The following is an 18,313-nucleotide window of genomic DNA, read 5'->3' on the forward strand; positions in this document are numbered from 1 at the left end:
TGTTGCGATTTGTATGCTTGAAACGAAAGTCTAGTGTTGCTCTAAAAGAAAAATCAAAATGGCGAACAAAACTGACGATTTTGATTTAAAGAATGATTCAAGCTTGCGTTTTGGATCCTTATTGGCCAATCCAGCTCCAGGCGAGGAAATTGTTATTACAGGTACACTATATGAAGCCAAAATGTTTTTGGGATTTATCGTAAAAACAACAATTACAGGAGTATCGGGAGTATTTCCATTGGCGGAAAACATAGACGAATTGAAAGAAAAGTTGTACCGGAAAGAGAATATGATTTCGAAAATTCCGTCCACACATCCGGATATGCCGGATGGATTTGGACTTTTGAAGGACAAAACAAGATTTGATGCTGGATATTTTGGTAAGCTGATCTGGAATAACATGGTCTCTTAGTAAATCCATGGAAGTTTCGGAAATGGTATTTCAAGGAAAAAAATTTGTTATTTTAACTAAAAATTAAAAATATGAAAAACAACAAATATAATAAAAGCTCCAAATATGAAAATTATAGAAAAAGAAAAGAAAATGAGGATAGGAAAAAAATAACGACCATTTGAGTTGACACCTTGTTTTGCGGCCTTTTGGCTATAATAAACCAATTTTGATCATATGCACACTAACATAACTGTTCTACAGGTATTCACCGAAAATTCGCCCAACTCTTCAGTCCTATAGCCAAAACGGTGCTGGAAAAAAGCCAAGAATGCATACTAGACGCTGGTTTAAACCCTTCAGACATTGAAGGTACCAACACTGGACTATTTCTTGGAGTGTGCTTCAACGAGTTTGAATTCTACTACTATATGATAGAACACGTTGAGGAAGAAAACCCAATTTTAGGGTAACATTCACTTTTACATGTTTTGCTACAGTTTTGTTTATATAAATTAACAGGAATGAAAGAAGCGCCATAGCTAATTCCATCAGCTCCGCTTTGAAACTGAACGGGCCTTGTATGGTCTTGGACACGGCCTGCAGCAGTGGAGGCTACGCCTTGGAGGCGGCATACAAAGCGATCAGATTAGGACAGTGTGATGCCGCCATTGTGGCCGCCAGTAACTTTCTGGTGTCCGAAGAGTTTTCTCTTCAATTTGCTCGTTTGGGAGCTTTAAGCCCCACCGGGGAGTGTCGGCCCTTTGACGAGAGTGGCCAAGGTTATGTTCGTTCCGAAGCCACTGTGGTGATGCTGCTTCAAAAAGCAAAAGACGCTAATCGGGTTTATGCTAAAATTGTGCATTCCAAAACTAATTGTGATGGGTTTAAAGAACAGGGTATCACTTATCCTAATGGGGCTGCCCAGTTTGATCTTGTGAAAGAAATATACTTGGAAAGTAATATACCTCCTCATGAGGTCAGTTATATTGAGGCTCATGGAACTGGTAAGTTCAATCTTTTTATTTAAAGAACGGAAAGTTTTGTTCATATTTTGGGACAAAAAAAATCATTTCTTCCAGTTTTTTGTTAGCATCATGACAAACACTTGGACTGTCTACCTGCTACCATCAATTTCGACTGAAAATCAACATCACCTTAGTGCAATTGAAAACGGATTAATGAAATAATGTTTGTTATTTTTACTTGCAGGTACCATAGCTGGAGATCCCGAAGAATTGAACAGTATTGACAAGTTTTTCACTCCGAACAGAAAACAACCCCTACTGGTGGGTTCTTGCAAGTCCAGTATCGGCCACTCCGAACCAACTTCCATGTTGTGTTCTATTGTTAAGGTTTGTACCACTGGAATATTAAGTCTAATCTAATCTAAGTCTTGCATAAATCGCAGCATAGTGAGTAGTTTCTGATTGGTCAAATAAGCTGCTATTTTGACCAATCACAGACTACAAACAGTGCTGTGATTCACATGTGGACATACCATTATTCAGAATTTAGTAGATTTCATTTCAGTTACATTTTAGGTTATTCTGGCGTATGAATTAGACTTGATATCTCCCAACATCAATTACGAAACACCTAGAAAAGGTTTGAAAGGTGTACACGCAGGCAGAATCAAAATTGTTGTTGATCCTACACCGTTTCCGGATGAAAATGGTTTAGTAGGCAAGTTCTTCTTTTTATTAACTTTTGTTGTTTTAAAAGAAAGGAATTATACCCCAAACGGTGCCATTGTCCCGTATTTCAGTTGTGTTACAGAATAGAAGAGATTGCAATAATATAAAATAATAGATCACAAAAAAATATTTATACGTGGCCTATCTAAGCTGTATATGCGTCAATGGTTTAGCAAAATGACATTGTTGATAAATCAAAAGAATGCGCATTGCTGCGCTCTGATTGGCTTGTTCGTCTTTCAATTTCAGATCTAGGTAGGCCGTGATCGTGATGGCGCGTGCCCAGTGTTTGAATTCAGACGTTTGGCATTGTTTCAGTAGATTTTTTCTATAAAAACTGAGTTTAAAGTGCTTAAAGTGATGTGAAATGTATCCCGAAACCATTCGGATCGTATTTCCTGCTAGTGTTTATTGAGTTGAGTCCTAACAGAAGCTTGAACAAAATCCACGGTAAAATTGCGCAGTTTTCAATAACTACCTAACTAAAACCACTGCCACCACCAAAGAATTACACAAAATGTCAATTTGGTACTTAAACGATGCTGTTTGTACCATTTTTCCGCTCCGAAACTTGTTTTTATCGGCATTTATTGCATTTGAATTAAGTCACTAGTCACTACCCGTTTAATTAGGGCCGCATTCGTTTTCAAGCTTCATGGAGCGAGCCGAGCGTTTTTTACGTCATCATGACGTAATTTAGCAAAACCATAGGGTGACCAACTATCAAATTACGTCATTGTGACGTCAAAAAAGCTCTGTTCGTTCCATGGAGAGTGAAAACGAATACGGCCAATACCTCTTAACAAAATGGCTGACTGGCTGGGAGGGAGGCGCGTAGGCGTTGCCACGTCAACAGGTTGCATTACGCCGCACTAAAGTAGATCCTGAAATTATGACAGCTTTATTCCGTAATTCCAAGTCAAACAGATTGGTGCAGTTTTAACAAATGTCACGTGACGTTGCATTCTACATAATCTACGCAGTCACCTGATATTGCGTTTATATTATTCTAGAATCTTGATTGATTAGCATTGATTTTTCTTATTCTTACGTATTGTAATAATTGATTTCTAAGAGGAGAACAGCCAATGAATGTATTTATCACCATCTTCCTTGCACGGTAAATAAATTATTGTTCACATCCACAATAGTGAAATCACAGTTCCAAATTGCATTTAGTGATTTTGGTGACACCTTTTTTAAGACATTTTTAGCCCTAAAAATCACTAAAAAAACGCGCTCAAAATTTGCAAAGGGATACTTTTATATGACCATCCTCATGGTATTTCTGTCAATGCATTTTATGTTTTTGTTGATATTTTATAGGGGTCAACAGTTTTGGTTTTGGAGGCGGTAACGTCCACGCCATTTTGAAGAGAAATACGAAACTTAAAATCAACAATGGCAAACCCACTGATGAATTGCCCCGGCTGGTTTGTGTTAGTGGGCGTACTGAAGAGGGTGTACATGTACTTCTGGACTGTATAACGTCCAATTTTGACGTGGAACAAATAGCGTTGATTTACAGTGCCTTCAGGTGATTAGTTATTTTTTAGAATCTAGAAAAAATGCTTTCTAACATTAAAAACTATAGGAAACCAATTAATAACCAACTGTACCGGGGTTACGTCATTGTTTCCCAAAATGGTGTGCTTAGTAAATCAGTCACACCTTACAAATCTCGCAAAAACTTAACTTTACACTTTGGCGCTTTAACTCGATCTTCTGGACAACTTCTTCGAGAACTGTTAAATCTTCACGCTTTAAAACAGTTTAAAGACAGGTACTGGCAGTAGCTAACTATTCCAACAATCTATCTGGAAACTATTTATAGGACAGAACAGTTTTTCAATAAGAAAAAAATGAACATGGACTCTGCAATGACCAATCCGCAATTCTTCACCGACCTGCTGGTCCAATTGGCTTTGGCTGAAATGCTAAAGATACTGGAAGTGTTCTTTCATACTGTTTTGGCGCAGTCTGTAGGACGATTCGTCGCAGCCTACTTTCAAAATTTGTTGACGTTGGAACAGGTGCTGGAATGCGGTTTTGTTGTTGCCAGTTATCTGGAAAATGGTGCAAAAGTCCATAGTTATTACCGGTTTAAAAAAGATACCCTGGAACAAAAAAGTAAGATTTTGTAGGTATTAAGGTTATCTCAGAAACTGTCGCCATAATAAAAGTTTGAATCGTGAACTAAATTATCAGATTCAAACATTAATTTAAATGAGTTTCTGTTTGTTAAGGCACTCTCTATTCCTTTAATATCATTCTCTAGAAAACCACATAATGTCGGAATTCAAAGAAATCTTACACCCAGCTAAATCAACCAACGGTTACGGGAACAACCACAAGGAAATCCCAAACCAAGAGGACCTTTTCAAAGCCCTACTTGAATCACCTGGTGCCGTTAACACACGTTCTGTTTTAGTTGAAGTGGGTCAAACAACTGTCCCATCCAAAACCAAAATTAACTTCAATTTAACGAACGCCACTGGCCTGGTGCAGATTTTAGACGCTCTAGGAAGGTAACTATTTTTTTTTCTAATGGTTTAGGAGTGTAAAAAATTTGGATTTTAGTTTGTACGAATATGGACAGCAACCACAGATTCAGCGTTTATATCCCCAGATTGAGTTCCCGGTAAGTAAAGGGACGCCCATGATATGTTCGGCGATCAAATGGAAACACGACAAGAAGTACTTTATGCCCACTTTTGGGGAACCTAAAGAAAGTATCGCCAAAACTATACAAATTGATCTTTATGAAGAGAAATGGGCTAGTTTAGATGGGCACGTGATTGATGGTAAGTACTGCACTCTTATGCAAATTTTTGATATTTATTAAAACAAACTTTTAGGTAGAATTTTATTTCCGGCCACCAGTTATATTTTGCTAGCCTGGACCGCTTTCTCAAATCAGACAAACGTAGACCTGGAAAAATCCAAGGTGATTGTCGAAAACTGTAGGTTTTTGCGTGCCTGCCAATTGACCACTACAAGCAAATTGTATTTGAACGTTATAATACAAATGAGCAGTGGACGTTTTGAGATTACTGGTACTTTGCAATGTTACTTGAATCAAAAATTTGTATTTTTCTGAGCTTTTTACCAGAAAATGACGTGCCTGTAATGACTGGATTTATTAGAAAAAATAGCAGCAGTCTTATAGAACCTAATGCCGATTCAGGGATTTGTAATGACTTTGGGGATGATTGCATGAACAGCAGAGATATTTATAAAGAATTGAGGTTGAGGGGCTACAACTACAAGTAAGTTGAGTGTTATTTCCGTTGAGTTAAATTAGAAAAACAATTATTATAGGGACAAATTCAAAAGTTTGATTAAAACCAACCAAACCGCCACTCAAGGGATGATTAAATGGTTGGACGATTGGGTGGCCTTCATGGACAATATGCTCCAAATTCAAATTCTTGGAGAGGACACCAGGTTGTTATACGTTCCCACATTCCTAGAACGACTCAGCATTGATCCTGAAACTCACCTGCATGAAGTTAACAAACTTCGTGGTTTTGTTGAAAAAAATGAAAATGCGGAAAACCCTCCAGTTAATATGCATATTAGTGTTAATCGTGCAGCAAAAATGATTAGGTGGGTTGCAACTAAAACAATTTTGTTGTCACAATTTCGATTCAATTGTAGATCTGGTGGAATTGAGTTTATAGGGTTAACGGCTAGCTCAATTCTAAGGAAGAAAACAACAGCTATTCCAGTGCTGGAAAAGTACCATTTTGTTCCCAACATTGGTAAACTACGTATTGAAGTGGCAATAAGAGTTTTCATGGAAATTGCTTTGGAAAATAACTGCGGTTTGAAAGTCACAACAGTGGAAATTGTTGATGATGTCTCTAAAGACAATACGCCCTTAATTGGTTAGAAGTTAACCCCACTTTAAACAAATATTAACATTATCATTCAATTAGGACCAATTATCAATGAGGTTTTGGGCGACCAGCCTCTAGTTCATTCTAACGTCACAATTCTGAGCAGCAAAAACATAGAATGTGACGTCAAAGTGGAGAACAAAACCCTAAATGAGTTTTCGGATATTACTGTAACAGTCGGAAGTGAATTACTCAACAGACCTTCTGTACGTAAACCTTAACGTAAATTTCCAGAATTGTGAATTATTTCATTAGGTTCTGGATGAAGCTGTGAGGAAAACTAAAGAAGATGGCTACATAATCTCCAGAGAGTTATTCAGTTTGGACGCCAGCAAAGTGGACTTAAGCGACTTGGAATTGTGGAACATTTACGATACGGATAAAGAAAAGTTGCTGTTTTTGAGAAAAAAATCTGGAAAACCACAAAAAGAGAGAGTGTTTGTTAATATCAACTCTGATGCTCCTAATTTTGATTGGTTGGACGAATTGAAAGCTCAAGTGATGAAGAAAGACCAGGATGTGGTTGTTTGGTGTCAGGATGAACCGTTGAATGGTTTAATTGGCGAGTAGAAGTTTTGTGTTGTGTTAATTCTGATTTTTAACGTTCCTGGGAGATGTTAAGAAGGCAACTAAAATTTTTAAAAACTTGTTAAAATTAAAACAAAATTTTCGTCTTTAAACTTTACTGTGGAAGCTTGAAGTACTGGGTGAATGAATTTACAACGGCTGAAAAACACCAGATAAATAAGATTAGAAAAATAACAACTTTTGGGAATAATTTATCTCCATAAAATTAAGAAAACCGCTTTTCCAGGTTTAAATTAATAGTAGATACTAACTATTATGTCATAAATGTAATTGCCCCACATATTTCAATTGAAAATGTTTGCGTGTAAATTAACTTATATGCACCTCATCAGTTTGGTGCTTCTTAAGACAACTGGTGTCTGTGAAACTGACTGACTATATAAACCATTTCATATTTGTAGGTTTGGTAAACTGTATTAGAAAAGAACCAGAATGTCAGCACGTGAGAGGGTTGTTCATAGTGGGGAAAGCCCCCAAATTTGACTGTTCCTCTCCATTTTATCAACGTCAGCTGAACAAAAATTTGGATGTGAATGTTTTGATGAACGGAAGCTGGGGGACTTACAGACATCTTCTCCTAGGTACAGTTTTAATTCATATATAATTTGGTTTCAAATTGAACTACATACTTTTAAATATAGAAGACATTAAAGAAGTGGAAAGCGAACATTGCTACGCCAACAACACAGTTCGAGGAGATTTATCCAGTATTAAATGGATTGAAGGACATCTAACCAAACAAACTCAACCGCTTAGTGATCTAATTGAGGTACTTTTTGATCCTCGGCGTATTTCACTCAAATCATGTTTTCAAAAATAGGTGTACTATTCGTCGTTGAACTTTAAAAACGTTTTGATAGCCTCAGGACGACTGAATCTGGACGCTGTTAGCAACGACCGTAAAGAGCAGTGGGGTCCATTAGGAATTGAGTTTTCAGGAAAAACCCTTAGGTAATACTTTACTTATTATGGCATTGCATAAAGTAATTTTTAAAACAGTGGAAAACGTGTAATGGGAATGTTAGCTCAAGGCGCTTTGGCCACTTTGATCAAGGCAGATCCAACGATGCTATGGAATGTGCCAGATTCTTGGTCGCTGCAGGAAGCCGCTTCTGTTCCAGTTGTTTATGCGACATGTCTCTATGCCCTACTGGTGGTAAGTAAATTAACTCGAATTTGTTAGTCATTTTTACAGCATATTCATTATTTTCCAGGTAGGTGGAATTAAAAAAGGTGAATCCATCCTAATTCACTCTGGAACTGGAGGAATCGGACAGGCAGCTATTAATCTATGCCTAAACATGGGCTGCACCATCTTTACCACAGTGGGCACCGAAGAAAAACGAGAATTTATGAAGAAAAACTTTCCCCAAGTAAACGGTTTGATACGTTTTAAGCTAAATTTAAATCGCAACTACTTAGATAGTGTCATCTGCTTACAGAAAAGCATATAGGCAATTCAAGGGATTTAAACTTTGAACAAATCATCATGCAACAAACTAAAGGCAAGGGAGTGGACCTGGTGTTGAACTCTTTAACCGAAGAGAAATTGTTCGCTTCCGTGAGGTGTTTGTCTAAAAATGGACGGTTTCTAGAAATCGGAAAATTCGATATGCTCAATCACAACAGTCTGGATTTATTGGAGTTTAAACGCGGCGGCAGCTATCATGGTATTATGTTGGATCATATGTTTAGCAAAGATGACGGGACTAAAATGAGACTCAACCGATTGGTGCAAAAATACATTGATTCTGGTTAGTATAGTAGTGTTTTAGTGTTAAAACACTAATTTAAATTAAAATTCGCAGGAGCTGTGAAACCACTACCCACAACAGTTTTCAATCAAAATAATGAACTGGAACAGGCTTTCAGGTTTATGACTACAGGACGTCACATGGGCAAAGTTTTAGTGGAAGTTAGAAACGAAAAAAACCGCTGCAAATCCTGACAAATTTAAGGGAATTCCTAGGTAAGACTAAAAAATACTATTTTCTTTCATTTTTGTACTGTTTGTCTCAAATTATTTAAGGTATTTTTGTGATCCTTCCAAAACCTATGTTATATGTGGCGGTTTAGGTGGTTTTGGTCTGGAACTAGCAGATTGGCTGATCCTTAGAGGATGTAGAAAATTAGTGCTGTCATCCAGAAAAGGAGTCACCACTGGTTATCAAAGATACCGAATCAAGTAAGTGCTTGAAAAACTAGGTAAACTTCCACTGAATTGGTTTACACACAGCATATGGGAAAGCTACGGTTGCACTATAAAAATCTCCACCCAAGATATCACAACCAAAAATGGATGTAAAGCTTTAATACAGGAATCTAATGCACTGGCGCCAGTCGCCGGCATATTTAATTTAGCCGTAGTCCTAATGGATGCCATTTTGTCAAATCAAACTAAAGACAGTTTCCAGACTTCGTTTAAACCTAAGGCCTATGCTACACAATATTTGGATGAGGTTTCTAGGATTAGTTGTCCAGAATTGAGGTTTTTGAAGCGTTTTTGATTTTTCTAGCAGTTGTGTAAGTGTATTTTCAGGGACTTTGTCGTGTTTTCTTCAGTGTCTTGTGGAAGAGGCAACGCTGGACAGACTAATTACGGCATGTCCAATTCGGTTATGGAACGAATTTGCGAGAAACGACATAATGATGGTTATCCCGGTTTGGCGATACAGTGGGGTGCTGTTGGGGATGTGAGTATAAAATTAGATAAAAAAGAAATTAACTAGTTTTCAACTATGTTGCTAAAAGCGGAAACAGAATAGAAAAATTATTGTTTTAAGAATCCAGAATAATTTGGAGTTTTTTGCTTTTCAACCCACTGCATTTGACAGCTGGAAGAAGTCTAAAATATTTATTTTTATAACTTGGATCGTATTTCGCGACGTGTTTGGCTTTCAAATATGATATCCCATTTTATATGTTACATCAATTAATTTTCATAGGTTATATCCCGAGACGTTCAAGTTTTATCTGGTAAACTTTGCATAGGTGATTTTTTGCAACATTTTGCTTGGAAAATGATTGAGACTAAATAATTCGACGATAAAATCCTGAGACCGCAGGTCGAAGGATTTTTTCCAAAGAATTATTTAGTCGAAACCATTTGCCTAAAAGAAAAATTTTGCAAAAAACCTACCAATGCACATTTTACGTGATAAAACGTGAACGCCGAGGGGTATATGTCAAGATTATTTCCTGAAAACTCACATTTTAGTTTATTAACAAGAAAACACCTTAGTTAGAACACAAATACTAAACTAAACGTGATGAAATTAATGATAATATTGAACTCACCCCAGCAGACGACAGATTTTCGTTCAGCCATGTATATTTTTGTTTACATTTCAGATTGACAATCAGACGTCATAAATATTTTAATTTATGTAATTTTTTAATGGAAACTACGTTATAGTGATTTATTAATTGTTAATATTGAAGAAAATAGCTTAAATTTTATGTGTCTAAATCCCGTTTCGTTTAATATCAAATTTTCTTCAAAAAACGTATTCGAAAAAGGTAGGTGGTGTTTAATCACTGTTAAATTTTAGCAGCCAGGGATTTAATCAGTATAAAACGGTTTCCATTGGTGGAACTAGAAAGGTTCTCGGAATTTGATTGGCTGCTGGTACAATGAAGGAAATAATCAACGTTATTAATCAGAACAAATGGCATTTACGTCATCATCTGAGGTGGCCTAAGTTTATCATTTCTTATTAAATAGAACAATATGTTGCTAAATATGTTACCTATAAAGGTTACTGGCATAACTGACTGGTGAACATAGACCAACCTAAAAACTAGTCAAAATGGAGTATTTTCGCTAAATTTGCGTACAAGTTGAACATGTAGCAACAGGGTGACAACCACTACACACAAAACGTGTATTAAATTATTAAATAGCTATTTATGTAACCAGTTACGAAAAGATCGATTTTACAATCCTACAATTTGAATGAGAGACCTTGTATAAACAGTGACAACGACATGTTATGATGAATGTCGCCCATATGTTTCTACGGAAATGCATAAAAACAGGGAGTGATGAAATGAACTTTTCATAACTAGTTTTCATAAAGTGATACTTTATGTAACTAGTTACATAAAGTAAAACGTTTTGTCACTCTAATCAGTTTTAAAAAGTGTCACTTTATATGCCAAAATTAGAAAAAATAATTAATTTACAAAAAAAAAAAAACAGAAATCAACTAAAACTTTTTATGGACTTTTAACATCTTCAGGTGGGTCTGGTGGCAGATCTTCGTGAAGACCACATTGAACTAGAAATTGGCGGTACTTTACAACAAAGCATAATCAGTTGTCTGCAAGTACTGGATCAGCTTTTGAGGCAAAATGAGGCCGCCGTAGTATCTAGCATTGTCGTGGCCGAGAAAAAGGTCCCAAACGCGCTCGGTAACATTGTGGACGTGATTGGAGGAATTCTAGGTTTGTTCCTTAAATCCGCGATATTGGTTTTGTAATCACATTTGGTTAAATAGGAATTAGAGACTTTAAATCAGTGAGTATGCATGCAACCTTACCTGAACTGGGAATGGATTCTATGAACGCAGTTGAAGTGAAACAAACCCTAGAACGAGAGTACAATATTATGTTGTCTCCTAATGAAATTAGAAGCTTAACCTTAGAACGGTAAGTTTAGCTTTTTTGGGTGATTTCTAACAGAGTTTAATAATATTTGTGTAGCGTTATGAATCTTCTGAAAGAGGACTTAAAGAATGATACACCTGTAAACACTGTAGAATGGACTAATATAATTAAAGCTCTTTTGGATACTGAGGAGCAAACGTCCAGTTGCATAACTCTTAAAAGCAACCTCAAAAATAGTAAAAATCCTCCGAAAGTTATTGCCTTTCCTGGTATTTGCTTCATTATTTAATCCGCAAGCAAAATGCTACTAACTTATTTTAGGAATTGAGGGTGTGTGCTTCCTGATAGAAAAACTAACAGCAAAATTGGATGTTCAAGCTTTTGGTATTAACTACATATCAAGTCTGCAGGAATCCAGTTTTCCTAAAATGGCCGAAAGGTTACTCCCAGTAAGTCTTCAATTTAGTTAATTCTTCTTTAAATGTTCAACAATTTTATTTATGTTAGGACATCAGAAAACTGCTTAAACCAAACGAATCCTTCCATATAATCGCCCATTCTTTCGGTTGTGGTGTAGCGTTGGAAGTAGTCAAACACTTGGAAAATTTAGGACACCAAGGTAAAATCATTCTTATTGACGGAGCTCCTGTTTTTATGAAAGAATTGAACCGACAAATATCTACCGTAAATCTTGAAGACTTTCTGCTTGCCAACACTCTGAGAATTCAATTAGGAGAGGAAGAAACCCTGAAAGTCATGGTTAGTCTCTTCATTAGTTCACCAGAGCTTAATAGTAAAACAACAAATCAAATTTCAGGCAGACATATGTAAATGTTCGACTCTGGAGGATAAACTCAAAATTCTCGTATCCAACATAAAACTTACTGGAAAAATGACGGAATCCTTTGTAATTAACTCCGTCACAGCGTCTTTGAATCGGGGTAAAGCTTGTGATTACACCACAACCATAACAGATAAACTAAAATCCAAAGTTTGTCTCTACAAACCCAAATTACTTGCCCTGAAACTGGACGGAGATTACGAGTTGGGACAGTTCTTTGAACACCCTGTAGAAATTAAGGTGATTTCTAGATTACAACTGTCTAATATAATATTTTTACTAACAATTAATTGTATAGACGTTTGAGGGAAATCACACTTCCATACTGGAAAACCAAGAGATGGCTGAGGAAATCATGAAGCATTTTGATGCATCGAGGTCCAGTTAGGAATTAATTTTATTACTGGTATTGTAGCTTAAAATATAATAAAGTGATTATTGAAATAAAAAAAATAAAGTTTAGTATCAATGCTTTATTAATTCTTTTAATAAAAAAGGCAATACAGTTTTTACAAAATTATTAGCCGCAATAATCTAATTTCATAATATTATAAAAATAAAATTTACGAATGCATAACATAGTTAAAGTTTAAAATAGCTATTTAGGCACCAAACATGTTTAGATATGTACAACACAAACGTTTACATAGATTAATTTACTAGTTTCTTTTATTATAAAATATGCATTTTCAGGTCCTAGACCTGAACTAAAAATGCGTTATAGTCATTAACGATATGACACGGTATCGATTATTTATTATTTAAAATCGAAGATTATCACACATTTTGATGTTATCGACGCTGAGCAATTAGTAGGGATGTACACTGGCTATGCCTACCCTAGGAGGCATATAACCGGCAGTACTGTTAGTTCGATGGAGCAGGTCAGCCATGTTCTTTTTTTTCGGCTCGATCTTCATTTTCGGCTCGACGTAACTGTGACGGTAACCTGGGATGGATTTGTAGTTCTTTTGAGGGTTTTTGACGTATTTGCCGTCATATTTATCTTCGTTTGATGGTGGTTTTGATTGATTTTCTACTGTGAGAGAATTGTACCTGGAAGATAATATACTAAAATAAAAGATTTGTTCGTTTTTTAATTCATTAATAACAAAGTCGTACTGGTTTAGCAATTATGTACTAATGTACTTTCATTGTGTTCTCAAAAGATTGTCACACACCCTTTTGTACACTATAGAATAAATGATCAAAACTTACCTCTCTGCTTCTGGTAAGTCTTGGTAATGCCTGTTATTTCTATGGTCTCTGTCATCCCCCCTACTAAAATCAGTGACTTCGTCATCGTAACTCTGCCGTCCAAACTCCACGTAGGATCTGCGTTTCAGCTCCTTGGCAATTTCATTCGAATTCTTCTTATGTTCCTCTTCGATTAAAGAGAACATAGACCTTCGTTTCGGATCGTACTTTTCCATATTCCTAAACCTATACCATAAATCAGCAAGAGTTTTAGCGCAAAAAAAAACTTTATTACCCGTCTCTGTCCTTGTTTCTATAGCGTACTTCTTCAGTATTGGTCCTAGGGGCTGGTTTAGGGTGAATTTCATCGCTAAATTCTTCCCTTCCGTTAGAGTACCTGTTAACATTTCTCTCTGGGTTAGGGTAAAACTCAAATGGAGCAACAGAAACTTACCGATCCTCAAACTTACTCCTCATGTGCTCTTTGGAGGGGTAAGCCATGCTCTGGTGCCTTTTAACAAAATGCATCTTCTCCCTATGAATGGTGGGAGAGATGGGAGGTTCGGGGTGGCGGCGTTCGTTCTCCAGTCGTTCCTTCTCCATTAAAAGGAACTTTTCTTTAGCGTCTTTAAAGCGGTCACGTGGTGCCTTAAATGGTTTAATTTCACAGTTAATAAGTTATAATAATTTTTTTTTCTAATTTTTGCATATAAAGTGACACTTTTCAAAACTGATTAGAGTGACAAAACGTTTTACTTTATGTAACTAGTTACATAAAGTATCACTTTATGTAACTAGTTATGAAAAGTTCATTTCATCACTCCCTGTTTTTATGCATTTCCGTAGAAACATATGGGCGACATAACATGTCGTTGTCACTGTTTATACAAGGTGCTATGAAAGTGAATATTTGTGTTAAATCACTTTAAAAGATGGTTTTTACTGCTTTTTGGTCAAAATTAGAAAAAATTATGTATGCAACACGTTTCGAAAATGTCTTATTGTGTAACTCATTCAAATTGTAGGACCTCGCTGCGCTCGCCCTACAAAAATTCATTCGTTACACAAAATCGATCTTTTCGTAACTGGTTACATAAATAGCTATTTTATAACGCAACTGATACCTTAACTTCATTAGGCGATGGGGATCTTTGCCTAAATTGTGGTTGACGACGATTGATTGAACCTTCAAAGTAGTATCGGTCAGGGACGTTGTTAAAACTAAATTCTTCCGATTTATTAGGGTCGAATTCTTCGTAACTAGGTCTAAAATAGTTAAAAATTTCACTAAAACCAGGACCGCAAATATAAATCCTTTACCTTTTTGATTTTTGTGGTTCATAATACCTAGGATCATTAGGATCACTCTTGAGCCGATTCTCTTTATTGGGAGTATTATAATATTTGCTGGAATCAGGCACTCTCTGCCTGGTTTTGGGTATTGGGTACTCTTTGTAAGGCTTCTGGTCCTCGAAGAAAACCTCTTCCTCATAGGAGAAACTCCGGGATGGTCTGTCTTTATCAAAGTCCATTGAGCTGTTCCTAGACCTGAATTTGTTATTCAATTCTGTGTTGTTTTAGTAAAATTACAAAATTACCGGATATTCTCATCAAAACCGTCATCTTCAAAGTAGTGATGCGATTTCTTTTTGCCGTTCTGCTGCTCGTTGTAATAGTACTTCTCCCTGCCATCCGAGGCGGTTCTCTCCGCCATAAAGTCTTTTTGGGGAGAAGACTTCCGAACATTTTCCACTTCTTTCTCTTCTAAAAACTCTCGTTGCCTGTTGACAGACTTTTGCCGGTGCAGATAATTGTCGGTAAATTTGCTGATGGGTTTTTCCAGGTATTTGGATATGTTGTTCGACAACGATTTCCGGTAATCATCATCGAAAGACTTGGAGAATTTCAAGTCTTCATGAGCATACCTGTTCACAGGATGACACACTCTGTAGATAAGCATAAATTAGGTAAACAAAACTAACCTCGAAAACTTCTGCTTGGAGTCGAGAGTTTTGTCTTTGAGCGCGTTTTCCGAGTTGGTGTCCGAAATTTTACTTGGCCGAGGAAATGACATTTGATGACTTTCGTTGATTAGGTACAAGGTGGATTCGGCAGCGTCACCAGTCCAATCCTCATCATCTACAAAATAGCAAAACATGATAATGAAACAGCTTTTAATTGTAGTGAATTAAAGTATCATCATCCTGTATAATATCAGCATTGCGGAAGTGAACCGACCGCAAAAATAACAAAGTAAAAAAAGTTTCTCAGCGAAATCAGATCTAATCTAATTTAATGAAATAGATTAAGCTCGTGGTTGTCATCTTGCGGCAACAATACCCATATACCCATTTTAAGGTTATTATGACCCGACAACAATGGTACGAGATGGTTAATAACAGTTTAGGCGAACAATAAAACGAAAAAATCACGAACAAGAACAAAAAACTGTTAGATTTCGTGTCGTACCTATGATTTACCGTTGGTTGTGTCTCTTTTACCAAAACGCCATCAGATGGTTACAAACAATAGACCTCATTATTGCAAGTACTTTGCGGATTTTCCTAATAAAAATTTGTCAAAAAAAATCTCTTTCACCGGACCATTTGCATCTAAAATTGGCCGGTCATCTCGTGCTGGGCGTGGAACCGACGAGAAAGCTGGCGGTACCCGCTTCCAAACGACCATAACTATAAAATGCATCGCGCGGGTCCCTTTTCGCTTGTTTGCTTTCATGTTAATGGCAAAACGTGGCTTTTTTGAGCCTCGATAATTTATGTCGGAAAGATTTGGAAAATTTTGTTGCCTCAATAAGTCAGCGCTTGTTTTATTTCGGCACCATCATCGAGGCTGCGATGTCGTCGTCCTCAGCATCGGTCAAACCTGGTACTGCATACCATTACAGCTATAAAATGTAAATGAGGTACCATTTACCGTATTTACGTTTTATGACATATTAATGAATTGTCAAAATAAAATTAGTTTTGTTACTTCAAGTTAGATTTAAATTAAATAAATGTGTTCTTAAGTAGGTACTATCTCATGTACTGTGTGGCCAAATATAAAAGATATGACAGTAAAATAGAAGTTTGCAAAAATTATGAAATATTGTTATAGAATAGTTAAAATAAATATACATCTGGTACAGAAATTTTAAAATTACACATAGGTAACCTGTGAGAAGAAAAAAGAACCATTTTAAACACATATGGCATTGGTATCTTGTGACTAACTGTCCAGTTACGTCACATCCGCTTCGGCAGAATGACACATGTCACTTTCAAAGTCACCATCTTTGTTTAACTCATTGATTTCTAATGGTTTCTCTCTTCCTATCACTGGGTTTCCTAAGTATAATTTTTAAGTAAGAATAGCGGTGTTGTCTGTTGTGATATTTTGTTAAATCTTTGATGACGTTTTGTACTTATAAATGTAACATTTGGTTATACTTGTTGGTAATATAGGTAACTTTTGCTCTCGAGAATTATTTAGTTCGTTTGTGAGGTAAAATTATAAACAAATAATCTTTTAGAAAATTGTGAACATATAACGGCACCAATGAATAAAAAAAATGTAAACATAGCAGGAAGGAGCAATAGCAATCAAAGAGGGGGACAGAAACAAGGGGGAGGCGGGGGGAGTAATATGGCGGCCGTCAACTTCCGGTTGGCACTATAAAACACTATTATTATTGTCCACTGTACAACTTAATTTAAATTTGCAAAACTCAACTGTTAAAGAACCACAAACAAACTAACACTACAAACCACAAATACAAACAACAAATTTTTGCGGGTTTGAAACTCCAAACTTTCAATGACTGCGTCAATTCAACTGCGCAGTAGGCGAATGCGCAATCAACTTCCGTCCCCCTCGCTTAATGCACAAACGGGTTATAATTTGTAACTATACACAAATTTCATAGCGATATTTATTATGCCTTTCTATAAAATTGGACTTGATGAAACTATTTCAAATGTCATGGAAGAACCGTTAGAGTAAACGCCCTCTACCGGTCAGAGCAAAAGCAAAATAAAACTCTCATTTCAAAATTGTTCATAAACGAAAAAAGGAGAGAACATTCGACAGTTGGTCACGTGACTACATCAAACAGCCAATTGATTGATATCTTGTCACATAAGTTTCTTTAGCTTATTGTTTTGTAACAGTTCTGTCTTTTTTGATTTCCAAATGTCCTATAAAACGTTGCCTGTGGAAAATCTCACTTTCCACACTAGTTAGGTAAATAACTATAGAATATATTAAAACTAATTAATTTTTCCATGTTTACACATTTAAAGCAATTTAGCTTCGACTGTAAAAACTATAATTTTCCTGGTTCGATTAGTCAATTTTATGGGCAGCAAAAAAATTGTTAAATAAATAATGCAGACCTAACATGGCAGCCAATCTCGTAATATCCTTTAATCTCGCTTCGTTATCTCGTGGAATAGCTAGGTTTACACTTAAGTAAGCAGTTTTTGCCTTCCGATTTCTATCAGAAACAGAAAAATCCAATGGAAGCTGTATACAAAAAACGTTCTTGTTTTGGAATGCACTCTACCAGCAACGTTTACGCCCTTCGCTCTCTAATTGATTTGGAATGTGTCTGATTAAATCCACAGGTTTTGATTTTAATCCATTAATAAGATATTATATTGACGTGTGTGCAATCCGGAACGACAAAAATCCGCATACACGACCATCTGGCCTACTTTAGAAGCATTTACAAGTTAAATTAACAGCGATTGATCGGATCTACTTACAGTTAATTATCATTTCGAGTGGGTTTACGCGGTTGTCGTTCAGTCCAACTATATTTAGAAGAGAGAACCAAAATATATTTAGACAGCTTATGGCGTCTTTAATTTTGCAAGTAGGAAAAAAGTGTTAATACAAAAATTATAGGACTTCTAGTGTAAATGACCAGAGTGCATATTCTTGAAACAAAGAGTTATCAAGCGAAAGGTGTGTAGAATGTGACAGGAACCCGCCATAATCAGCTTCTTATGTCACATTCTATCAAAATTTCTCTTAAGAACTCCGTTCTCTGCTTTCAACAATTAGGGCTCTGAAGACGAGTTGATGC

The 18,313-nt window shown here is 36.3% G+C and overlaps 2 protein-coding genes across 4 annotated transcripts in view; one reads left to right on the forward strand and one right to left on the reverse strand.

Moving 5' to 3' along the window:
• LOC145726626 (fatty acid synthase-like) lies at positions 1-12,501 on the forward strand. The gene is given in 35 exon segments (XM_081975800.1): positions 1-161; positions 219-380; positions 656-860; positions 914-1,398; positions 1,604-1,746; positions 1,936-2,077; positions 3,415-3,625; positions 3,683-3,871; positions 3,923-4,218; positions 4,367-4,616; positions 4,669-4,892; positions 4,947-5,144; positions 5,201-5,357; positions 5,410-5,697; positions 5,749-5,978; positions 6,030-6,196; positions 6,246-6,552; positions 6,980-7,159; positions 7,220-7,347; positions 7,399-7,529; positions 7,578-7,734; positions 7,793-7,958; positions 8,021-8,332; positions 8,387-8,507; positions 8,509-8,547; positions 8,608-8,763; positions 8,815-9,066; positions 9,118-9,271; positions 10,820-11,024; positions 11,078-11,228; positions 11,283-11,455; positions 11,508-11,635; positions 11,694-11,945; positions 12,004-12,267; positions 12,326-12,501. Coding segments are annotated over 35 exon segments (6,816 nt in total). The 5' UTR covers positions 1-58; the 3' UTR covers positions 12,416-12,501.
• LOC145726628 (uncharacterized) overlaps positions 12,486-18,313 on the reverse strand; it is a 24,799-nt gene continuing 18,971 nt past the window's right edge. For 2 of the 3 annotated variants that reach the window (XM_081975808.1, XM_081975807.1), the window contains exons 6-13: positions 15,207-15,363; positions 14,823-15,149; positions 14,545-14,772; positions 14,349-14,490; positions 13,679-13,872; positions 13,520-13,621; positions 13,246-13,470; positions 12,486-13,083 (exon numbers count right to left, since the gene is read on the reverse strand). In XM_081975808.1, the coding sequence (XP_081831934.1) occupies positions 12,837-13,083; positions 13,246-13,470; positions 13,520-13,621; positions 13,679-13,872; positions 14,349-14,490; positions 14,545-14,772; positions 14,823-15,149; positions 15,207-15,363 (1,622 nt within the window). In that variant the 3' untranslated portion in view covers positions 12,486-12,836. The remainder of the gene's footprint in view (positions 13,084-13,245; positions 13,471-13,519; positions 13,622-13,678; positions 13,873-14,348; positions 14,491-14,544; positions 14,773-14,822; positions 15,150-15,206; positions 15,364-18,313) is intronic. The other variant, XM_081975809.1, reaches the window with a different exon arrangement.

The sequence above is a fragment of the Ips typographus genome, linkage group LG3 (assembly GCF_016097725.1).
Source record: "Ips typographus isolate SLU linkage group LG3, UJ_Ityp_2.0, whole genome shotgun sequence".
NCBI classification, from domain to species: domain Eukaryota; kingdom Metazoa; phylum Arthropoda; class Insecta; order Coleoptera; family Curculionidae; genus Ips; species Ips typographus.